Below are 25,971 nucleotides of genomic sequence, written 5' to 3'. Positions count from 1 at the left end.
GAAAGGGTAAGACCTCCCTCACCAAAATGGTGGAATCCAATGAGGCATATCAGAGATCTCTCAGATCATAAATTGTGGCAACTTCTGAGCTTAGTATGGTAAGATGGCAGACTAGGGCATGGCTGGCCCTTATAGCGAACGGTGTGAAAAGACTGGGGACAAAATGCTCCATTCCTGCGTGAATGATCCTCCAGATGGTGGTATGGCAATGCTTTGATGCACCCCACCCCTTAAAGACTGGAGAGGCTTTCCTCATCCAAATTAAGTTACCATTGAATAAGACTGGAGACTTCTAGTTTCAAAATGATGGTAGCTTCCTTTCATAATATAGGGAGACAAAAGGCTCAACCCCTGTGTGATGATGCTCCAGATGGTGGTGGTGGTGGTGAAGTGATATTGTAGGATATTGGGTTACTGGTCGAGAGGGGTGAAAGCCTACTCAAGCAGAACCACAATCTAAGTATAAAGCATTTAGGCAGCACTACAAACAGTAATAAAGTGTGAACACAACACAAGAAAAAAACACACCAATTTAGAACAAGCATTTGCAATGCAATAGGTCTCGCATTTATGCGAGTTTAAGCTATTGGCATTGTAAATGACAATGCCTTTTATTTATGTTTTGGTTTTTTAAAACATAAATAAAAGGCATTGTCATTTACAATGCCAATAGCTTAAACTGGCATAAATGCGAGACCTATTGCATTGCAAATGCTTGTTTTCATTGTACTTTTAACTTGCTGTCCAATAATATGGAGAAAGGACTAGCATAATCCTCGCCTCCGCTTCCTGGCATAGAATTGTTTAATGAAATAGAAGAGGATTTGAGAAGTCACTCAAAATGTGCCCTAATTTTTCTTTCTGCAGCACTAATCATACTTTCTATGGCAAAATGAACCCCCTCATTTTGTTCCTTTTTAAATTAAACACTTTCAGACTTACCACTTCATTCCAATCAAGATAGCTTCTGGTGTGCCATACTTTTGTCATAAGTAAGACTGTTAGCGCTCTAGTTGTTCTTTAGAACACTCTAGGAGGCTGCAGTAGAACACAAAGGAATCAACTGACAGTCTCTGTCCTTGTTTGATGTATATGTTTTACTGAGAATGTCAGACTTCATTCTCACATGACTGAGAAAGATAATGTGAATTTACAGAAAATATGCTTTCAGCTTAGTTTATAGATCCCCTTCCAAACCACTGTGGGAAAAGCATGAGATAATAGTTTTCTTTCAAACATGATTCATGATATCCCAGCAGAAGGCTTTTTCACATGGTAAAATCACCTTAGAACACACCACATTTCCTAAAATGAGTATCGTACCATCAACAAATGATTTATAATGTAACTAAAGTCCTAAAACCTTCTATTAACTGCACTGCTTTTTAATAAGGTGCTATCATGTATATTGGTCCCAAGATGGCTGCCAACACTTCTTGGATGATTTGCTGACAGCCAATCAGATCTCACGATGAGATGTGTGGTTAGGCTCCGCCCAGATATATAAATTTTTTTACTTTTGAATTTCTCTGGAACTACTGGAGGTATTTACACCATTTAAACAAAAGACACTTCTGCGTACCATTCCCTACCATTTTGCCAAGTGTGGTGTAATTCCATTCAGCGGTTCGGGCTGTAGCCGTGTCTGAACGTCCTATTGAAATTAACATGGGGAACACGTTTTGGGAACCTTCCTTTTTTCTCGGCCCCCGCTTGACGAATCCCCGCTGACACTTTCAGGGAAGGAGTGGAGCTGGCCTAAATTTTGGAAAATTACACGCTAATTCCTCAACCGGCGCCAAAGTTATTCCCAATAGATTGTTGCGGATCTCCTATGGAAACTAGGTCCTAACTATATATACCTACTGGCGACCGCCAATAGGATATATATATATATATATATACTAGCAGCCCGTCCCGATGTTGTCGGGGGGGGGGGTACCCCTTTGCGCACCCGCCACCTTCAGGGCCCCTAATTAGCTGCACACAGTTCACCGCTCCTCCCCGCGTTAACGGACCGGGCCGCTCATCCCCTTGCTTCACCCACCTCTTAGCAATAAACCTCATCTCCGGCCGACCAATGCCCTGTGCAAACACGCACACATGTCTCTCTTTATTATTATTTTATTTTGCGTTCTGTCTTTTATTTCCGTTGTGAATGTGGTACCACATTGGAGACTTCCCGCAGGCGTGTGTGAGCGCTAACGGGACGCTTCTCCCCTTGCTTCACCCACCTCAGCCCGAGTCCTTTCCTCCGCTCCTCCCCGCATTCCTGTCAGCCGCACATTGGAGACTTCCTGCAGGCGTGTTGGAGTGCTAACGGGCCGCTTCTCCCCTTGCTTCACCCACCTCAGCCCGAGTCCTTTCCTCCGCTCCTCCCCGCGTTCCTGTCAGCCGCACATTGGAGACTTCCCGCAGGCGTGTGTGAGCGCTAACAGGCCGCTTCTCCCCTTGCTTCACCCACCTCAGCCCGAGTCTTTTCCTCCTCTCCTCCCCTCGCTTCACTCAGTCGCACACGTTCCGATCCTCTCCGCGCTTCACCTACCTCAGCCTGAGTTCCTCGCTCCTCCCCGCGCTCCTGTCCGCCGCTCCTCGACCTCCTCGCGCTCCTGTCCGCCGCTCCCCCCGCGCTAGATGATGTCAGCACGCACGTTCACGTCGTTAGCGCACACGCCCGGCGCTACTTCCAAGGGACTACTTTTTTATGAATGTATATTTTTTATAGAACGTATATTTTTTGAGTATACATAGCCTATGTCACTCTGCAGACGCTGGCAATTCTAATGATGTATCGTGTGTTTGGACTGGCGCTGTGGTTCCCGAGTTTACCCGCCTCAAAGGTTCAAAGTTCTTACTTTATAATAGTAGTGTGTGTGTGTGTATATATATATATATATATATATATATATCTCCAGTAACCACAGTTCCACTCGTGCAAACTCACTCGCAGTTCACAGGTAAAACAATGCACGGACCAGATTTTCGCGGTGCTCTCAAGCTTTTTCTTTTATTCGCATGCCGGCATCATAACGTTTCGGCACACAGGTGCCTTGCTCACATGATATATATATATATATATAAACACATACATACATACATACACTAATATAATAGAGAGCCAAAACCTTTGAGGCGGGTAATCTCAGGAACCACAGCATCAATCACAACACCAATACAGCGTTGGAAAGGGCAGTTGCAGCAGAAGGACATAGGCTATGCAGACGTCCACCATATACATTTAAAAGGTAAAAGAACCGTGCCAGCAAAGTAGTCCCTTGTGGGCGTGTCTTCGTTGTTCTGGGGGCGTGACAAACACTGGTGGCGTGTGGTACGTTCCGCCCTTCATGCCATGTCTCATATCGTGTGCTATGGGCGCCTGCGTGTTGCGGGCGCGGGATTACGGAAAAAAACCCTGAGATTTGTGCCCAATATTTCATTGTTTTTTCTTTCAATGTTCTGTGCATTCCAGCTCCGGGTGCCCACCCTGCTCCCTTTAAATACCCCTGCACCCCATAATCATAACCCACCCATACTCCTTAAAATACAGCAACACCCTTAAACACTAACCCATCTTAACCCTATAAATATACCCTGTATCCCAAAACCCAAACCCTTCCCTAAACTCTAAAAATACCCCTGTACCCCAAAACCTAGCCCTGAACCCTATAAATACCCCTGTACCTCAAAACCCAAACCTAGCCCTGAACCCTAAAAATACCCCTGTACCACAAAACCCAAACCTAGCCCTGAACCCTAAAAATACCCCTGTACCCCAAAACCCAAACCTAGCCCTGAACCCTTAAAATACCCCTGTACCCCTAAAAATACCCCTATACCCGAAAACCCAAACCTAGCCCTGAATCCTAAAAATACCCCTGTACCCCCAAACCCATACCTATACTTAACCCTAAAACTACCCCTGTACCCCATGACCCAAAACTATATCTGAACCCTTAAAATACCCAAACACCCCAAAACATATACCTCAGTACCCCAAAACATATAGCCCTATACCCATAATTACCTTATCCAAACATTAAAAAAAACATGCTTTTACCATTCATGCATTCACATTGAATTTCGTAGTAAATGTATGCGTGGTAAAAGCATATAAAATGTAATGCCATGCGTTATAATGGCATTGTGGAGTCATGGTACTTTCGTAATGAAAGTATGCGGAGTGATGGTATGCGGAAAGAAAGTTGCGGAATAATGGGTGTTTACCCTCCACCGGTAAGTACATTGATGGCACGGCGGCCCACATCTCCAGCAACATACTCCTATTTTTTCACCACCGATTTGAAAAATGCACAGGTCTCTCTTATTGATGGCCAGCACCGACATACACTTTTAGACACACCTCGTGCCACAAGTTCTAGAATTGCGAACTTTAGAGCTGGGGAGCTGCGTTCGATTCTCGGCATCAGCTCAACATCCTGTGATTCCAGGCAAATCGCTTTGTCTCCCCGTGCCTACCACAAATGAATGTGTTCTTCTGTAATGTAAATTGTGCTCATGCCATGTTGTCAAGTACGCGCTATATAATATTGCAAGGAAAAATAAAGTAGGGAAACTCGAGTTCACACACTACTGTACGCGCACTCTTAAGTGCATTAGCAGTGCACTGTGAATCGGAGCGTTTCACAGGCCTGTCACAGATAAGAAATGCTATCAAAACGAAATCCTACAAAACAATATACTACTGGCTGGCAGCAATTCATTGGATTGTTCCAGAGCCCGCCACGGTGTTTGGGGAAGAATGGAGCGGTTGCGAGGTATCTACCTTACAGCTGGTGATGTGCATTGTTGTGTCTACCCCGCTATAATTTGCACCTGAACCCGCAGGCTGAAGCGGTGTGGGGACCCCAGGGAGAACTTGGTTTGCTCAGTAAGAACTAACACTGGGCTTTCAACTTCACAAGTTCCAATTCCGCCCAAACCACTTTGTGTAACATTCATCCAAAAACGCCATCTTACCTGGAATCCGAATACTGCAATTTGGGTGCTGCAGTACATCACATCCCGGTGAGCTGCAACAGGTGGTGTGTAATCATCGTTGCTTCAATAAGTGGGCGGCAGAACTAACCATTATGTGACTATGGAAGTAGTGTTAACATCTTGGGCGCTGAGGAAGGCTATTGTCGCCGAAATGCACTCGCCAACAGAAAGCTAATAAAGTTGCTTCCAAGGAATTCCCCCGGTGTGGCCTCTACTCTTTTCAAGTGAAGGAGTTTGGAGTGTTATATATATATATATATATATATATATATATTTATTAAGGCTGGTGGATGGAAAAAAGTTAAATGCATGTACTGAGAAAAATATAATGACAGAGGTATATTTATGCATCTTAAATTAGACATCGAGTTCTTGTAAGACGCATTTTCTTAATGTCTCGTTTAGATATGTCTGAAGCAGGAGATAACGACATGCCTGAGCTGTACGACAGTGGAGACGATGCTGCCTGGGAAGATGATGATCCTAAAATAGAGACTCGTTGTCTATTTTGTGAGAGGTTTGTCAATTTTTTTCAATTGTGTAACTAAGAAAAATCAAGTGAAAATGTTTGCAAATGGTCTTTAAAATAATCATTCTTATTTGCACTTTTTCGAGGGAATGTTTGAGTATTTGACAATTAATTATCTTAAGGAAGACTATATACAGTCTTATCTATCTCCATTTAAACCTCTAGACATAATCACTTGGGAAACTGATGAATAGAATCAAATCACGGTCCCCGGATGACTTGTGTCCCCCCTAAAGTAATACAAATGATTTATTCCTATAATTTCTGAACCACAACTCATAGTTTTGAATTCCTTCCTTACTCAAAAGAGCTATGGTGATAGCTCGCCTAAAATTAATGGGGGACAACCCTGACACTTTAAAGAATTTTTGCCACATTTCCTTACTGCCATATTGCACGAAGGCACTGCAAGGACATTTGGCACAGGAAATCAGTCCCCACCTGCAGAGTGCTAACTACATAGACCCACTACAAACAGACTTCCGCCCTAGCTGTTGGACTTGACCCTTTTTGCAGCGTCATCCCAGAACTTTTTGCCTTCCACCTGTATTTTTCTGACCTGTTGTTGGTGGTTTAAGGACTCTAGGCACTTTACCACTGCTGATCAGTGCTAAAGTACATGTGCTCTCTATTGTAAACTTGGTAAGATTGGTCTACACCTGTCTGGCGTTGTTGGACAGGCCACGTGAAGGGCCGCTCTCCCCCGGCTCGACCAGGCCCGAGCCCGGTCACGCAAGTACCACACACCACCATTGCACGTCCTCCGTCCCCTCAGGGACCCCTGCCTTCAAACATATCGACCTCGTGGGCCCGATCCACTGCCGGCCCACGCGCCCAGCCTGGGCCGCCATCTTGGACACTTCATCACGAGGCCGCCTGGCCCCCGATCGACCTCAACCCTGGGCCTAGCCCGGCCTCAGACATTCCGGCACCACCCTCCACCCAGGAGGTGAGCGGGCTACTTGGCAAGTCAATGGGAGAAAGAGGTGCCGATGGCTCTCCCCCGCCAAGTGCCGCTCGCCCATCACCTCCCCGGGCGCTGGCTCCACCCCCCTGCTGGGTGTCTGGACTCCCTCATCCCGGACCTCCCGACCTCCAAGTGCGAGGGTCCGGACATCAAAGCACGCCAGCCCTATAACTGGGGCAGCTCCAGAGCAGGAAGGCAGTTGTATCTTGGAGTCGAGAGACGTAAAGAGGAACTCATCCTGGACGGACTACTGGCGCTGCCGTAGCTCTGTCCTGTGCACCATCATCCTGCCTGTTGGCGCTGCCACAGCCGTCGTAACCTACAGTCTTCATCGTCGTCGGGACCTGCTGGCGTGGCCGCGGACCGTTGTAACCGTCACCTTCTCGGGACCTGCTTGGCTCCTCCACGGCCCGATCATCTCAACGCCGAGCTCGAGGATTGAGAGCTACTTCGTACTCATTGGTAATTAAGACTGTCCCGCTACCCCTTTCCTCAGCCAAAGACTTGAATCGAGGGGACCCCTGAGTCCAGACCTCCTTGTATCATACCATCGTAACCTAAGAATTGCATATAAAGTCTCGTTAACCTTCAGTCTTGTGTGGTGTCCGTCTGTGGGGGGGAAGTTACTTGTCTGTACAGTCGTTGGAGGCGGCTCTCCCCGGAGACCTCTCCCCGTAATCTCGGCCGACCTTCCCGGTCCGTCTAACATTGGTGGCCAGCGACGGGATCCGAATCACCGCATAACGTACAGAGAGTAGCTCACCCCACAACGAACCACAATGACAACTAAAGAAAGCGGATCAACTGAGAAGTTCCAAAGGGAAAAACTAGAGGAATACAGTCATCGTGAACTAAAGCAGTTCTGCATCGAACTAGGTATCGCTACCACCGGACTAAGCACCAAGGACGATTTTAAGCATGCCCTAGAATCTTGGGCAGAGACCAGGGATGCCGAAGCCCCTGAGCAAAGCACCGCGAACAAAACCAGCACGGCCCCTGAAGGGCAAAGAACCGGTCTCTCGCAAGACGAAATCCAAGAAAGAGAAAAAACCCGACTACACGAGCTAGAAATGGCCCGACTCAAGATGGACGTAGAACTCAAATTGGCCGAACAAAAAATCAACTTAGAGCACCTACGTCTCCGAGAAGAAAGAGAGGAGAAACAGAGACAAAGGGAGCTCGAGGAAAAGAAACTGGCGTACGAGCACGAACGGAACCTAGCCGAGATCAACCTGCGCAAACAGAATAAAGAGTTAGGGGTGCCCGAGAGACCACACACCCCAGGGACCACGGAAAAAAAGGTACACATCCCCAAGGATGTGGTCCGAGAATATTTCCGAGAAGACGACATCCAGCAATGGTTTAAGGCCTATGAAATCGCTATGACTGCACACCGGATCGATAGAAACGATTGGGGAGCCGGCCTATGGGGCAGATTCCTCAATGAGGGCCGCGATACCCTGTTACAGCTCCCAGACCACCAGATGACCTCCTACGACCATATGAAAGCGGCCCTCCTCACCCGCTATGGCCTCACGCCCGAGATGTACCGTCAGAGGTTCCGAGACTGCACACGCATCCCGGGTACAACTTGGGTGGACTATGTCACGTACTTTAGCCGAGCTTTCGAAGGCTGGATCAAAGGAAACAACGTCACGACCTACGAGCAGCTGTTCAATCTGATGGTATGGGAGCATCTGTCCAACAATTGCTTCATTGAACTACGCCAACACCTCCTCGACAGCAAGTTAACCGATCCCCGGCAGCTCGCAGCCGAAGCTGACCGGTGGGAGATCACCAGAGTGGGCCGGAATGGGTCCTACGAGCAGAGCAGGAACAACAATGGTCACTACCGACCCAGAGGAGGAGGAGGGGGCCAAGGACGAGGAAGAGACAACACTCCGGCCGCCCCCGCTACCAGCACCACCCCCCCGGCCAACCGGGGCAGCACCCCGGCGCGACCGGGGTACAGAGCCAATGTCACGTGCCACCGATGCCAACGAGTCGGCCACTATGCAAACGACCCAAGCTGCCCGCAGTATCAGAGTCCAAAACCCCGCCAAGTGGCCGCCGCGGCACTAGGGGAAGAACAGATCTCCGAGGAACAAGAAACAGGCGAGCAAGAGTATCAGGAGTGGGAGCCAGCCGCCATGACTCTCGCGTGCTTAGGGGGAAGAGACATGGTCCCGCGGGTCCCCCTACCCGCTAACACCCGGAAGTACAGCCAATGGGTGAGCATCAATGGACAACGGGCCGAAGCCCTTCGGGACACCGGGGCCAGTGTGACAGCCGTCCGCTGTCACCTGGTGACCCCAGAACAATATCTACTGAACATTCTCTGCCCTGTGCGATCAGCCGACAACTCGGAAAGTCTGTGTCGGATGGCCTGCGTCCCCTTTGAGTGGGGAGGGGTCTCCGGCATGTTGAAGGTGACGGTCCGAGACGACGCCCCCGTGGACTTCCTCCTCGGAAATGACCTAGAGAGCTCCCCGTGGGCAGCCGTGGAGCGAAAAGAACACTTGGGGATGTTAGGCGTCCCGGACTGGGCGTGCGTCACCACCCGGTCCATGGCCGCCCGTGCCAACCATCACCCGGAAGAACCAGAATGGCCGGCGCCACCGCCTCCGGTCGCCCCAGCCGAGACCTCCGACCATGACACCCCCCTCGAACCTGCTCAACCTTCCGACCTCGCTAACCTTGACCAGTGGGCCCAAGAGGGGGGGCCCACCCAAGAACAATTTCGCCAGGAACAGAAGACCTGTCCCTCCCTAGAGGGACTTCGCCAACAAGCGCTCGCCCAAAGCGCAGGGGATACCTCCGGAACTCATTGGGTCTACTGGGACAGTGATCTGTTGTACAGCGAGCAAAGAATCGCCGAGCTGGGGGCCAACCGAGTACTAGTAGTGCCCCTCCGCTTTAGAGACTTTCTGCTAAACCTGGCCCACGATGTCCCCCTGGCAGGGCACCTGGGACAAGATAAGACCTACAGTCGCCTAGTGACCCACTTCTTCTGGCCCAAAATGAGAAACGATGTGCACCAGCATTGCCGATCTTGCCCCACGTGCCAAGCCAGTGGGAAGAGCGGCCGCAAACTAAAGGCCCCCTTGCAACCTTTTCCAGTAGTCACGACCCCATTTGAGAGGGTCGGAATAGACATTGTGGGACCCCTGGACCCGCGTACAAAACAAGGCCATCGCTTCATCCTGGTGCTAGTGGACCACGCCACCCGCTACCCTGAGGCTGTTCCTCTCCGGACCGTGACAGCCCCAGTGGTCGGCCGGGCCCTGATGGGGATCTTCTCCCGTGTAGGGTTCCCCCGAGAAGTCGTCAGCGACAGAGGCACGAACTTTATCTCTAAATACATGAAATCCCTCTGGCAACAGTGTGGGGTCACCTACCGATTCACGACCCCCTATCACCCCCAAGGGAACGGACTTGTTGAGCGGTTCAACCGCACGCTAAAAGGGATGATCGGGGGATTGGAAGAGCCCCTCCGTCGCCAGTGGGATGTGCTGCTACCGTGCCTCCTCTTCGCCTACCGAGAGGTCCCACAGAAATCCCTAGGCTTCAGCCCATTTGAACTGCTATACGGGCACCCAGTGCGGGGGCCGCTCAGCCTGATCAAGGAAGGCTGGGAGATGCCTCCGGCCAAGAACCCTCCAGATGTCTTCCGGTACCTCCTCACCCTCCGCAACCAGTCCCGGCGGTTCCGAGACCTAGCAAAAGCCAACCTAGAGGCCAGTCAAGAGGACATGAAAAAATGGTATGACCAGAACGCCTCATCCATTGAATTCGAACCGGGACAACAGGTATGGGTAATGTCCCCCACGGAGCCATGCGCTCTCCAAGACAAATGGACGGGGCCCTTCAAGGTAATCGAGCGCAAGGGCCATGCCACCTATCTGATCGATATGGAGTCCTCCCGGAACCCACTCCGAGTTCTCCACACCAACAGACTGAAACCCCACTTTGCACGAACAGAACTCAGCCTACTGATGGCCACAGACAATGGGGTTGAAGACGACTCCGAGCCTCTCCCTGACCTCCTGCGGACCCAGGAGCAGGACGGCTCCGTGAATGGGGTCCGACTCTCAGAGACCCTCACCAGAGAACAACGCCAAGAGTGCCAAGCCCTCCTGTCACAGTTCGCCAGTCTGTTCTCCCTCACCCCAGGTGTCACTTCCTGGTGTGTGCACGATGTGGACACCGGCGACAGCTCTCCTATCCGCCACCGGGCCTACCGCGTACCTGATCGGGTACGGGCCTGCATCCAGGCGGAAGTGGCCAAAATGCTCACGCTCGGGGTCATCGAGCCCTCCGACAGTCCATGGGCCAGCCCGGTCGTACTGGTCCCCAAAGCAGCCGCCCCCGGAGCCACACCAGAACTCCGGTTCTGCGTCGACTACCGGGGCCTGAATGAAGTCACCAAAACAGACGCACACCCCATCCCCCGGGCAGATGAACTGGTCGACCGAATGGGAGCTGCCCGCTTCCTCAGCATCTTCGACCTGACAGCAGGTTATTGGCAGATCGGCCTCACCCCCCGAGCACAAGAACGTTCTGCCTTCTCCACCCCCGGTGGCCACTACCATTTTACGGTCATGCCCTTCGGCATGAAGAATGCCCCAGCGACTTTCCAACGGCTCGTCAATCAGGTCCTGGCGGGGCTCGAAGGGTTCAGCGCCGCCTACCTCGACGACATCGCTGTGTACAGCCACCATTGGACCGAGCACCTTCACCACCTCCGAGCAGTGCTGCAAGCCCTTCAGCGAGCTGGCCTCACGATCAAGGCCAGCAAGTGTCAAATTGGACAAGGGTCTGTGACCTACCTCGGACACCAGGTGGGAAGCGGCCTAGTGGCCCCTCTACAGCTGAAAATTGCCGCCATCCAGAACTGGCAGCCCCCTATCACCCAAACCGAGGTACGAGCCTTCCTGGGCCTCACGGGCTATTACCGAAGGTTCGTGAAAGACTATGGTACCATAGTGGGGCCTCTCACAGAACTCACGTCAAAGAATCAGCCCAAGAAAGTGAACTGGACCTCAGAGTGTCAAACGGCATTCGAACAGTTGAAGGCCGCCATGTGTTCCGCCCCTGTGCTCCAGGCCCCCGACTACAGCCGGGAGTTCATCGTCCAGACGGACGCCTCCGACCAGGGCATTGGGGCGGTCCTGTCTCAAGTGAACACCGAAGGCCTCGATCAACCGGTGGCCTTCATCAGCCGGAGACTCCTACCACGGGAGCAACGCTGGAGCACCATAGAGAGGGAAGCCTTCGCGGTGGTATGGGCCCTCAAGAAGCTCCGGCCCTACCTTTTTGGCACCCACTTTCGGGTGCAGACCGACCACCGACCCCTGCAGTGGCTGATGCATATGCGGGGGGAAAACCCAAAGTTGCTACGCTGGTCCATCTCCCTGCAAGGTATGGACTTCACAGTCGAACACCGGCCCGGGCCAGATCACGCCAACGCGGATGGCCTGTCCCGGTTTTTCCGCCTCGACGAGGAGAGTCCCCAAGAGGATGGGTAGCTCTCCCCGCCTTCAGCTGGGGGGACGCATGTTGGACAGGCCACGTGAAGGGCCGCTCTCCCCCGGCTCGACCAGGCCCGAGCCCGGTCACGCAAGTACCACACACCACCATTGCACGTCCTCCGTCCCCTCAGGGACCCCTGCCTTCAAACATATCGACCTCGTGGGCCCGATCCACTGCCGGCCCACGCGCCCAGCCTGGGCCGCCATCTTGGACACTTCATCACGAGGCCGCCTGGCCCCCGATCGACCTCAACCCTGGGCCTAGCCCGGCCTCAGACATTCCGGCACCACCCTCCACCCAGGAGGTGAGCGGGCTACTTGGCAAGTCAATGGGAGAAAGAGGTGCCGATGGCTCTCCCCCGCCAAGTGCCGCTCGCCCATCACCTCCCCGGGCGCTGGCTCCACCCCCCTGCTGGGTGTCTGGACTCCCTCATCCCGGACCTCCCGACCTCCAAGTGCGAGGGTCCGGACATCAAAGCACGCCAGCCCTATAACTGGGGCAGCTCCAGAGCAGGAAGGCAGTTGTATCTTGGAGTCGAGAGACGTAAAGAGGAACTCATCCTGGACGGACTACTGGCGCTGCCGTAGCTCTGTCCTGTGCACCATCATCCTGCCTGTTGGCGCTGCCACAGCCGTCGTAACCTACAGTCTTCATCGTCGTCGGGACCTGCTGGCGTGGCCGCGGACCGTTGTAACCGTCACCTTCTCGGGACCTGCTTGGCTCCTCCACGGCCCGATCATCTCAACGCCGAGCTCGAGGATTGAGAGCTACTTCGTACTCATTGGTAATTAAGACTGTCCCGCTACCCCTTTCCTCAGCCAAAGACTTGAATCGAGGGGACCCCTGAGTCCAGACCTCCTTGTATCATACCATCGTAACCTAAGAATTGCATATAAAGTCTCGTTAACCTTCAGTCTTGTGTGGTGTCCGTCTGTGGGGGGGAAGTTACTTGTCTGTACAGTCGTTGGAGGCGGCTCTCCCCGGAGACCTCTCCCCGTAATCTCGGCCGACCTTCCCGGTCCGTCTAACAGGCGTATTTAGTTTACCTGTAACTCTCTTGTACAGTGGTGTCTCATATGCCTAGGGCCAGTATATTAAATGCTAGTGGTGGGCTTGCAGCGCTGCTTGCACCACCCAACGAAGTAGCCTTTCAAACCTGTCTCAGGCCTCTGCCACTGCAGGGCCTGCACGTGCAGTTTACTGCTGCTGTGACGTGGAATATAAAGTGGGTGCCACGTCTACAACCCCCTTTTACTACATATCAGTCACCCCTAAAGTAGGCCCTAGCTAGCCCTATGTACATGGTGCAGTGTAGGTAAAAAGTAGGATATGTACCGTAACTGTGTGGCATGTCCTGGTAGTGAGAAACAGCCTATTTGGTTTCTCACTGCTGTGAAGCTGCCCTCTCAGAGGGATGCATTGGGGATTCCATAATATGTGCTTCAGTGGTAATTTTTTTACATGAGGGGTAGCGTGGCATGTTTGGAGTAGTCGTGATAAATCCTGCTTATTGGTGAAAGTAGATTTATTATTACTATTTTAGAAATACCACTTTTAACAGTGGGAATTTCTGTGTGCTATGTGTCTTTGTGCCCTGCTTGATGTGTATTGACCATCTGTGCTGACTGACAGAAGAGAGGTGATGTGCATTCACTCCGGCCAGTCACAGGGGGCAGGGCCCGGGGGGTGATATGACGTGTGTTCGGCCCTGCCTGAATGACTCCGCGCTAGGCTGAATTGACCTTGGCTGAATTAAGAGTGGAGGGAGGAGCTTCCCTTGCATCTGAATAGGCCTGGTCTTCATATGGAGTGGTAGGAGGAGTAGCACCTGCACCTGAATTGGGCTGTTCCTGCCTTCCACAATGCTGGCTCCGCCCGCCTGTGGTGTGCCTGGAGCCAAGGGTTACACTGTAAATGGAGGATGTTGTGCACTCATAAATTTATTTTTAATTGCCCGAGAAACAAGACCTTTGGACTATAAGTACGGGGTCTGTGACCCCATGACTGAAGGAAGACACTGTGTGGACTGCCGTGTGCCAAGTGGAACTGCTATTTGGGACTGACCTGTTGCCTCGTTGGTGGCTGAAAGGGCTTCCACTCTGCTGAGGGACCCAGTGTGCTGGCCTGCCTGTGCCCAGTTCTGCCCTAGGTGATTTAAAGCGGCACAAGGTGAGCGCTGGATTTTCACCCTGCTATTTCAAAGAGTGTGGAGCGCTGCACAGGGTCTGGAGAGCTCTGTCTCCTTCTCCCGTGTTTTGCTTGGGGGACGAGCGCGAACAGCACCCCTTTGTGGACCCAAAGACAGCACGTGGTTAGTGTTGTGTTGGTGCACGCAGCGCATGTCGAGGGCTGCATGGTCCCTGGTGCTTGGGGCTGCTGGAGGGGAGAGCTTAGTGTTGAAAGTGCTCTCCCTCACCCTTTTTTCATCTGTTACCAGCCGCTGCAAGGAAGTCCCGGCCGGAAAGCGGGACGCGGAGACAAAACGGAAGTCAGACACAGGCTGAGCCTGGTCTTGAGCGTGGACAAGCGGGACCACACACCAAGGAGCGGAAGCAGAGCCTTGCGGGCTCCCATCAGCTGTGGACGACCGGAGGTCACTGGAAGAATGGAGATGTCGCTTCGTGGTTTCTCGGCCCGATGGGGCTCGATCAGAGTCTTCCCATGGTCGGCCAATTATTCCACCCTCTCAGAGGTGAGGCGCAAGGACGGCCCAGCAAGTTGGCAGGCCACTCCCACTGTGAAGTTACAGGTGGGAGACCCAGGATGGGTCTTCCGGCCGACTGGAGCAGAGAAGCTCAGGGTGAGACCTCGACGGAGGCCCCTGATTAGAATTGCTCCGCATTCCTGACCTGTTTGCAGCTGCCGCCCCATAGTCGCTGACAGCTGCACTCGTATCTGCTATTCTGGGCCATTGTTGTATGCATGAAGCACGTTTGAGACCTCGACGGATGCCCCTGATTAAGCTTGCCGCATTCCCTGTGGTAGGCGGGCAGGTAGCCTACGCAGGTAAAGTCACTTTCGGCATGCCGTGTCATAACAGCACAGGGGCAGCTCTTGTTGTTTTGATAAAGGGCCTAGTGGCACGAGGATCCATGTGGTGCTGGTCATTTGCATATGCTATGTCCTGATGCTTATATGTAGGGGATGTTGCATTGCCAGGGTTGCTCCCCTGTATCTTGCAGGGATGTGTTTATAACATAACAACATTAACATAACGTGTATTTGTAAAGCGCACGTTCACCACTACGGGTATCTTGGATCTGAATAATAGATGCTTGTTGTTCCCCAACTCTATGGTACTCATTTTATCAATCTCAGATGGACGAAAGGCTGAGTGGACCCGCCAGGATTTGTACCTGTGACTACGAGGTCAAACACAGACCCCTGCAGTAGACTGATTAGTCCACTGAGCCACCAGACCCAGCATGATGTGTGCCCTGCTAGAGTTGGTTACTATGGCGTACTGCTGATTATGTTAATGCATAATGTGTTATTCTACGTACAGTTTGTATAAGTAGCTACTGGGTTGTTCTAACTGATGTTTATGACAGAGGCCCGATTGGCCTAGTGATTTATGTATAAGCCCTTTGAAGTCATGACAAGACTTCAGTGCCTGGTTGCACAGTGTAATACATGTGATTGTGATCTAATGTGTTTTTATTGACAATACAAAGGATATTTTTTATATAACCTTGTGTGGAGTTTCTTTTGTAGTGGGCCTAGTATATTGCTGCTGTGTGTGTGTGTTGCACAAACTCTTTACACATTGCCTCTGGGATACACCTTGCTGCTCTGCCAAGCTACCAAGAGGGTGAGCAGGGGTCATCTTGGGTGCATAACTCCCTTGCCCTTAGTAGAGTGAAGGGTTCTGCCTGGCTTAGGTGCCTACCCTAGCCAACCTGAAACCCCATTTCTAACACTAGCCATAACAATGAGACAGTAATACTTACTGTCATAGACGACCTCATACACGCACAACACATGCACTTGTGTTGTTAGACCTTTCTGCAGCTTTTGACTCTGTTGATCATAATAAATTCCATTGCAGTAGGTCAATGTTGAGGGTATTTTTGGTACCTCCTTTGTATGGCTAGAATAGTACCTGAAGAACAGAACACAAGCAGTATGGTCGCCTCCCTTTACAGCCAAAAGGATAAAGGTCAAATGCGGAGTCACTCAGGGCTCTATCCCCAGACACATTTAATATCTCTATCAGATCCCTTATAAAGTAAAGAGAGGTAAAGAGAGGCTATCTGCTGCATAACTACATAGGAGGCCCTCAAATATTACTTTGTCTTGAGGACAATGCCCCATTGCAACACAATTTTCAAAACCCAATTGGCTTGATTTTCAAACTGCACTATGTTGTACGTTTTGCAGTTCTACAGAAAATATACAAACTATATACTGAAAAATTAACATTTTGCCTATACTTATATGTGTGGAATTCTCTGTAAAAGTGTAGATTTTAAATGTGGGAGGGACAAAGGGGAAGTGAGTGGGAAAGAGGCAGGCTTACTACTAAAGGGGATGGGATTAGGGAGGAGTAAGAGGGGATTGGGAGTTAGAAAGGGTCAGGGACAGGTTTAGGGAGGGATGTCACCCACCCACACTAGAGTAAGATGATTGCATTACACTCGGGTGGAGACATGTAACTTACTACAAGGTGCAACTCCCTCAAAAGTGTAACTTACCTTTGTGAATCAGAAACTATGTGTTTTTATCTGCGGATGGATGAGAATCAACCACCTGAAACCTAACTGATAAAACTGAAATAGTAGTAATAAAAGCGAATGCTCTGCTCTAGACCCAACAGTACTAGCGACAAGAGATGGGACTTCTTCCTTAACCCATGAAAGATGGCAAAAGCTTGAGAGTCACTGTGGACAACCAGTTGTCCCTGAAACATCGCATCAATGGAGTTGTTTCAACGTGCATCTTTATCCTGCAGTCTATTAGGAAATTGCATGCATATTTTCTGTGGATGCTTTGAAGACAATCATGTTAGTAGTAATTGGCTTCCAGTTGTAGTATGCTAACTAGATCTATCAGCCTCCTAATGGGGATTTGACTTAGTTAAAGTTGGTACAAAATATGGCAGCCAGAATGGTATAAAAATTAACCAGGAACACTCCTACTACCCCTCTTTCGAGAAACCTAGTGCTATTTAGAACTTGTTGTCTGGTTTTTAAAGCCATCCATGGCTTAGCCCCTCAATCTGTATCAAAAAGCATGTCCATATACAAGCTATTTCAAATTCTTCGCTCCTCCTCGGCTAATTTGGTGGACATATCAAGATTAAAAAAAAGTAGGTTTGGCGGTCATAGGTCTCCTAGCTTATTCTTTGTGTGATGGAGCTCTCTCCCGCACCTACCTTTTTGTTTTAAACCTGATCTGGAATCATTTAGAACAGCTGTGAAAACCTAGTTGTTCGAACAAGCATTTATTTACAAATCATAGACAGAGCTGCTGGTCCTGTCTGGACAGAATGGGTTGTATTTCTAGGCATCTTTCATCTCTTCACATATATGTGTTCTTAGCACCATAAAAACGGAGTGCTCTATAAATAGAATTAGAAATTAACTATTGTTTATCTTTGTAACTCTGCCAGGCCACTGGCAAGGATGTTCATGGAGGGGAGTTAGTGCAGATTAGCATGGACACCCGAAAGATCTGTACCCACATTATGGGGCCATGCAAAGGTGGATCGAATGATCCATCTGTCTAGTGGTTTGCTGTGTGTGGGGGGAGGGGGGGGGGGACATTCCATACACTTTGTACAACATGGAGGGATTTTAGTCTTCCCATGAACTTCTAAATGTTTGGCTCTGTGCAGAAACTTAGGTTAAAGCTGGAACTGGTGTGCCGGGTTCTTGCCTTGTGCCTGTTTATTGTTTTTTAATAGGTCAGTGTTTGTGTTTCTGTACATGCTTATCTCCTTACTCAATGTGACATGCATCGCTAGCTGCCCAGATAATGCTGCTCTGATACTACTTCTGGATGAAGGGCTAAGTAACAAAAAAATAAACTGCTTCAGCACAAGCAGTATGGCGATTTTATCAGCCTTAGAATTACTGTCAGAAGAAACTCAGTTTTATTTCGGTACTAATTCTCATCCAAATATCAATACAGCAGATTTTTTTTGCATCTAGTTTATTAGCGTTCATCAATTTTATTAATTTAAGAAAATTGTAGTCATAAAAATTATGTATGAATGTGTGACAGAGGCTGCAGTAAGAATGCTGTAGGATGCAGATGCGGTACAAAAGGGGGTGGTGATGGACGGAGCATCTGAATCAATCAAACACTCACACCCAGTCATAAGATCTGGGTTTAATCCATCACCGTTCTTTAGCCCACTCTGCCACCCCAGTTCAGACATGGCTATATGCAAATCAGTCTGACCCTGTGCCTCATGGGAACAGTCCAGCCCGAACTGCCAAGCCATGTCTTCCCTGGACCGGAAACAAGCTTCCGAGGACCGGTTTCTGGCATTCCAGCCGTCTTCAGCCCAGCTTGCTTGAATCCAGTGGCAAAGTGAGCAAGGGACGCATACCCTGCCACACTTATGGCGGCCAAAAGCGGTGCAAAAGGGGGTGGTGATGGACGGAGCATCTGAATCAATCAAACACTCACACCCAGTCAAAAGATCTGGGTTTTAATCCATCACCATTCTTTAGCCCACTCTGCCACCCCAGTTCAGACATGGCTATATGCAAATCAGTCTGACCCTGTGCCTCATGGGAACAGTCCAGCCCGAACTGCCAAGCCATGTCTTCCCTGGACCGGAAACAAGCTTCTGAGGACCGGTTTCTGGCATACCAGCCGTCTTCAACCCGGCTTGCTTGAATCCAGTGGCAAAGTGAGCAGAGGACTCACGTCTGAGCATACCCTGCCACACTTATGGCGGCCAAAAGCGGTACAAAAGGGGGTGGTGATGGACGGAGCATCTGAATCAATCAAACACTCACACCCAGTCAAAAGATCTGGGTTTAATCCATCACCGTTCTTTAGCCCACTCTGCCACCCCAGTTCAGACATGCCTATATGCAAATCAGTCTGACCCTGTGCCTCATGGGAACAGCATATAAAGCCAACATCAACCTTTCGCAGCACCCAGTGACTGCACCAGTGCTGGCATCAGAGATGGTCTATTGTTTGTTTATTTTGTTGTGTGTATTGCGATTAACTCGCGGCCCCCAGGCACTTCCTGTTTGTCATTTTCGGAGGCATTTGAAATAGATTTGGTAAGTAATATGTTCAGAAAAGCAACGCCTCGCAATTAGGAGGGACTTACACATTTTTTTATAAATCCTGTTAATTTCCATTTTGTTTTAAAAAATGTTCCTTGTAAAGCAATCCTTAAACTTCATGCTGTGGGATGAGTAAACAGGGCCCCTCATTATGTGTCCTTGTGTAACGTAACCAGTGCTCATGTAAAGCGCTCCAATACCTTTGGGTCAAGTTCGCTCTATGTAAATCTGCAAACAAAATAAAAAATGTATGTGTGGCTGCGGGTCATGGGGTACTGTCTGTGTTGGAAGAAACTTTGGCCCAGGAAAACCAAGAACAGGGGGGCTCCTGGCGGTGCTTGATGAGACGCTCCTTAGGGAGGAATTTAGTGCTTAATTTGAGCGGGTGGTTGCAGGTGGGGCCCACCGGCATTCATTTTTGGGACCCGCACTTCTTTTCCATTAACAGATTTTGATGCAAACAAGAGAGAAACGCACAACAGGAGAGAAAGAGGAGGAAGAAAAAGACAAAAAATAGCGGAGGGCGAAAGCAGCAATGGAAATGAAACCTACAAGAGTGAAATAAAGAGGCAGGGACTATCTGAGGTAGATTACAGAGGCATGAGGTGGAATTTTGCAGCCTTGGTATTGTGCACCCCGATCTCCGATAGTGCAGGAAGTGGGCTTCTTAAATAACCACTGGGCCCGGCACTTATTCCTTTGCAAATTAAGCTCAGGGCAGGATATAGTACCAGAATATTAAAAAGAAATATTAATATGCAAAAATATTGAACCCTAAATATACAATCTCCCAGAATATTGTGGGTTTAATTATACATGGGTAAGTACAGATTTATTATATCTAACTCAAAATCTATGTACCTTGACAATATATATATATATATATATATATATATATATAAATCCAACTTTCCTGTCCACCCTCCAGGGTACAGAAAAAGGTCAGAACACTCCGAGATATTCCAAGGTGTTTATTTACCACAAAGGTTAACAAACCCGACCTTTTTCTGTACCCTGGAGGGTGGACAGGAAAGTTGGATTTATTTCTTCAAAAACGCCGGTTTTGAGGAAGGGACCGCTGTGCAGCTTGAGCCCAGGATTACCGGCACGTTGTGCAAAAAAAAAAAAAAATATATATATATATATATATATATATATATATATATATATATATATATATATAATCGCTCAAACTCTTCTTCGTTTCACAAGAAAGAGGCAGCACTCGTAGTCCAAGAGTCAACCAAAGTTTTAATCAAAGGGAACAGATAAGCACAGACGCGTTTCGGCGTGAGCCTTCGTCAGTGTGTCACTCGTCAGTATCAGACATCCCAATAAATAAACAGATTCATAAACATTGACATAAACATAGGACTATACCCCTTTTGCCACTGTGGGCGCCATATTGGAAAGGTGTTCTGTCCAAGTGGGGGTCTTATCTGATTCATGCGTGTATGTTCTCACGTTGAAACAATATATATATACTGAATGCCACATATACATATTGTCAAGGAAGATGGATGTGGAGTTCAGTGTTGTACCGTGGTACTCATAGTACGGCCCGCGGGCCGCCAGTGGCCCGGTAGCCCTTCCTTGGGGGCACGCAGACCTTGTAGGTAATGTACCCATGGCCCCCCAGAGAGAGAGAGAGAGAGAGAGAGAGAGAGAGAGAGAGAGAGGATAAGAGTGTGGAGAGAGAGCGTGGAGAGCGAGAGAGAGTGGAGAGAGTGGAGAGAGGGAGAGGAGCGTGGAGAGCGAAAGAGAGTGGAGAGAGTGGAGAGAGGGAGTGGAGAGCGAGACTGACTGATTGAGATACTGACTGACTGAGAGAGACAGAGAGAGAGAGACTGACTGACTGATAGAGAAACTGACTGACAGAGAGAGTCTGAATAAGAGAGAGACTGACTGAGTGAGTGAGAGACTGACTGAGGTAGAGAGAGACTGACCTACTGACTAAGGTAGAGAGAGACTGACTGACTCAGGTAGAGAGAGACTGTCTGTCTGATTATGGTAGAGAGACTGACTGAGAGAGAGACAGAGAGAGACAGAGAGGTTGAAAGAGAGAGACCGATCGAGAGACTGACTGACAGAGAGAGAGAGACTGACTGACTGACTGACAGAGCAAGAGAGACTGACTGTCATAGTCAGTCTCTCTCTCTGCCAATCTCTCTCTATGTCAGTCAGTCTCTCTTGCTCTGTCAGTCAGTCTCTCTCTCTGTCAGCCAGCCTCTCTCAGAGAGAGACTGACAGAGAGAGACCGACTCAGAGAGAGTCCGACTCAGAGAGAGTGACTGAGAGAGAGTGACTGACTGACAGAGAGACTGGCTGAGAGACTGACTGGTTGAGAGACTGACTGAATGAGAGACACTGACTGACTCAGTCACTGACGGACTCAGATTCAGACTGACTGACTGAGACTGACTGACTGAGACTGACAAAGAGAGAGACTGACTGACTGACAGAGACAGAGATACTGACTGACAGAGAGAGAGAGAGAGAGACTGACTGACTGACTGAGAGAGACTGGCTGACTGACAGAGAGATAGAGACTGTGTTGGAATTGGAGTCAAAGTGGGTATGAAGCTATGCAATGCCTATTAAGATTGTCTGCTAATAGCCCCACCCCTCCCACTGACTCTGCCCCCCACTGACCCCACTTCTAACGGTGCGGCCCTCGGCCACAAACCACACTGTAATTTTGGCCCCCGACAGAAAGTTTGTGAGTACCCATGCCCTAGACTAAAAGGCAACAAAATCTGAATGTAGGTCCATTCAGCAACCCTAGTGTAATATATATCTATCTCTAACAGACAACTCATCAGCCACCATATTACAAATGCCAGAAGACACCTCTAACATTTTAGGTGTAAGCAATAGGCAGTTCAACCAATCAACTATTTAAAACATTGAAAGAACTGAAGGACTGCCTATTTCCAAATATGCTGCCCCTATCAGTAGACTGAAACCCCTAAACAAAATCCAGTCAATCTAAAGTTACGTCCCCATTACCCCTTCTACACAATCCAGTAGGCCCCAACTCTAAACATCATTGCGCTCCAATACTAAACAAATCTTTTTTTTAAATGTATGTCCAAGCCCAGCAGCACAGTAATCTCTGTCCTCATAACACCAATCCTGACTGTTTTAGTCAACTGCCCAGAATAATTCCTCAATTAACTGAAGCATGCACGGTCCACTTTTTACAAGGCCCACAGTGAGACCCAGGCCAACCGCAATCAATTTGCATCATTACCAAAAGTATTGTAAAACATGGTCCCCAAAAAACTAAGCACATGTGGAGAAACCGTTGTACATTTAGGTAATTTGCATTTGAGTGTTAAACAAAGGTTAGTCCCAGAAACACCCCCTGCATGACGCTAGTGCACGGTGTCCCATTACAGATGATGGAGGCGTTATGTTATCAGTATTTTTATAGCACGCTATTCACCCGAGATTGTAGCCAGACACAAACATATCTGCAGCACATCCAGATGTAAACGTTCCCAGGTGTAAACATACTAGTTCTAATGGACCTGTTGCCAGTATTTATTTTTTGGGGTAAAAACACAATGGTAAGAACTTTAGTGGCAATACATAGACAATGCTGTTTCTTGCCCTACAACTAGGCTAAACATGCCTTATTCACATTTACCTCCCAAACACAACTGTGTTGCCAGCACTTGTTATTTGCACAAAGCTCTGACTCTGCGGAGATATGGCCCCCCAGCTTTAAGGTATGTTCTTGTGATCTAGAATTAAATTCATTAATGGAGGCTTCTTTGTCAAACTCCACACGGATAATCAGGCTAGAATAGGTTTATGAGTACCCATGCCACCAGAAGTTGGAGGGAGGGATAAATGAAAAAGTTCTCTAAAGGCCCCCAAAGCAACTCACAGAGGAAAGGGTCTGGTTCTCGTTCCCTATCTGTTCAGCAGAAGAAAACGTACCCTGACAAAGGTCGGCAGCCCAACCCCATCAAGTACTATGAGTGAAATTAGTATGGACACGACAAGGGGAATCACAAGTGTATTAAAAGAGCCACACCTCCCACTGGAGGAAATAATCTGGGGTGCTAGTGTAGTGCTGGGGGAGGAGTTTGTCCCAGTTAATTGGGGGGGGGAGTGTTTAGCGGAGTTACCCTCGTGTCCCTGGGTGAAAGTGAGATGGTTCCTAAGATCCATGTTCCCTCAAATACAACAAAATATAGCAACGTGTCACCATCAATGGGTTTGTCCTTTTATCCCTCCCTCCTTCTTCTGGTGGGATCCCTGACCACCCTTTTGGGAGTCCCCCCCATCCCCCATATGTCTTTTTGGACACTCTGGTACTGACCCAGATGTCCGCTTCCTCAGCAAGTTTTCTAGGGTCAGTTAACTAGCTATCAACTAGGTGTTGACACAGCTCTGGAAAACAAATATCTAGCATGTGCTCCTACAGAATCAAGTTATACAGCCCTGAATAATCATCAACCTTGCTGCCCCTCACCCAGCCCTTCAGCGCCTTATTGGCATAATCCAGAAAATCTACCTATGTTTGTGAAGACATCTTATGGCTGCCCTGAATCTGAGCCTATACCTTTTAGGGTCACTCCAAACTTATTGATTAACGTGGTCTTTGTTGCAGTGTAGCATGTCTGGTCCTCTACCACTGCATCTAGTGTTAGGAGTGCATCCCTCCCCACCGTGGGCATATACCTTCATAAAATACCACCCCAGAACTCCTCTGGGATCTTGCGCACACTCGGAGCCACTTCATAGACTGCAAACCATTTATGTATGTCATCACCCCCCACGTAACTGGGCACCAAATCCTATGAGATCCTGACTCTGAACTAACCACTATGCTGCCACCATTGCTATTGCTGGACACTGCTTGTGGGGCAATTATAGCCAGCTCTCTGAGTTTTAGCTCATGGGACATCTTCCTCTCCTCCAGAGCCAGCCTCCTTTCCTCCAGAACTTGTTTTTTCTAATTTCAAGTTTAAGTTTCCGCTCCCTCCATCCTGTCTTTGGCTCCTCTGGGGACAGGCTCTTTGAGGAGACACTGCTCCGTGCACTGGTAACCACTACCACTCCTAGAAAGTTGTTGGCCCCTTCCAAGGCCAACTGTTGAAAGTGAAAAAATGTGCTCTCTGGGAATATGCATAGAAGCACATAGCTCCAACTGTGATTATCTGGTCGCCAGGGACATAGTCATAAGTTCAGGCTGACTGCAATGGAGCAAGGGCCGGGTAGGCACCAAGTTAGGCCGCGGAAGAAGAGTCCCTTAAATCCTGGTTTGTAGGGTGTTGTAAGCTCCTGCATCGAGGATGTGCCATGCAGTGGTATTTCCAAAGCGCTGCAGTTGTGATGCGAAGTCCTGCATCGAAGATAAAAAATATATGCCCTAGCAGTGTTGGCCTTAATGGTGCACTAATGTATAGTTATTGCCATTTACAATTCGAGTACACTCCACTTTTCATAACCTCACTGCTTAGAAACCACTATCCATAAATAACAATTTCAAAAATTGAAAAGGAATGTAAATTATTATATATCAATTTTGTTTGATTTATCAATGCAGTTTAACTATAGTAAGGACACCAGATGACTCCTTACCATAGTCATACTGATTCCTGTTTCCCTTAGAGCATCAACCCCCTACCCTTTGATGGTGACACGTTGCCTATATTTTGTTGTATTTGAGGGAACATGGATCTTAGGGTCTTTTCAGACTCAGGACACCCTCCTCCTCGGTAATCTCCTCCTCCTCTGGGATGTCATCCTCTGCATCCTGGGTCTCCGCCCAGGCCTTCAAAGCATTCTGTAGCTGCACCTTACTGGTAAAGCTCCTTGTAGAGACTCGAAAGTACTTGCAGAAATCTTTAAGCTGCTGCACAGTTTAGCATTCTAACCTGGCTTTCTCAAACTTGATTCGTGCAGGTGTGGCTTCTCCAGGGAGAGATATAATTTAGCATAAAATTCAAAAGAACAATCAGGGAGAATTGAAAAAGGCTTGAATTGGGCTTAGGTATAGAGTTGTAGTAAACACTGAATTACTATATGATATTTCACAGACCTAAAACCCATCCCACAGTTGCCACTAGTTCAGGAATTGGGTCTCTAGTTGGCAGAAGTTTAAACCCTGTCCAAGTAGGGATGACAATCTTAGTCCGGGTAAGCTATATACACACTTTCAATTAACCTGTGCTCATCGTCTGGTAGCTTGACACTGAGCAGGCAGGCTTAACTTGTCATGCACTCACCTGGGTCCAACCGCGGAGACCTCCTCCCTCTGCAGGGCTGGGCCCATTCAAGGAATATCTTCTCCCAAAACAAAGCGCAGCCCTTTTTTGGGGGCGGGGGGGGGGGGTGTGGGGTAGGGGGGGTAGGTATGGGACAAAAAGATTAAAGAGAGACTATCGGTACTGTGTGGCACAACATTAACTGTAGCGTGGGTCTGAGTCTGCTAGGTAGATGTGCACAGGACCAGAATTTCTGATTTTGCGAGGACCCAATGTACTGGAAACAAGAGGCAATTGCCATCAGTACGCATACTTACATACTATTTCCGAAACACAGCAAGGAAACTGAATTGCACAGGTCCCCTTTCATCTCAGCCCTGTTTGCCAAGCTATCTTTGGGAGATAAATGGTCCTTTGTGTGGGGACAGGACACACCCTGTTCACACGTGTATTGGAGACATGTTGCAG

General features: G+C 49.0%; 1 protein-coding gene across 2 annotated transcripts in view; it reads left to right on the top strand.

Moving 5' to 3' along the window:
* Positions 1-5,405: 5,405 nt before the first annotated feature.
* Positions 5,406-25,971, top strand: part of PRMT3 (protein arginine methyltransferase 3) — a 777,462-nt gene continuing 756,896 nt past the window's right edge. Inside the window, exon 1 of one of the 2 annotated variants that reach the window (XM_086959509.1) lies at positions 5,406-5,515. In XM_086959509.1, coding sequence (XP_086815635.1) covers positions 5,406-5,515 — 110 coding nt within the window. The remainder of the gene's footprint in view (positions 5,516-25,971) is intronic. The other variant, XM_086959508.1, reaches the window with a different exon arrangement.

This window comes from Lissotriton vulgaris, chromosome 2_2 (assembly GCF_964263255.1).
Source record: "Lissotriton vulgaris chromosome 2_2, aLisVul1.2, whole genome shotgun sequence".
Classification (NCBI taxonomy): domain Eukaryota; kingdom Metazoa; phylum Chordata; class Amphibia; order Caudata; family Salamandridae; genus Lissotriton; species Lissotriton vulgaris.
Note: the sequence above shows the minus strand (reverse complement) of the source record. Positions and strands in the feature narration are given on the sequence as shown.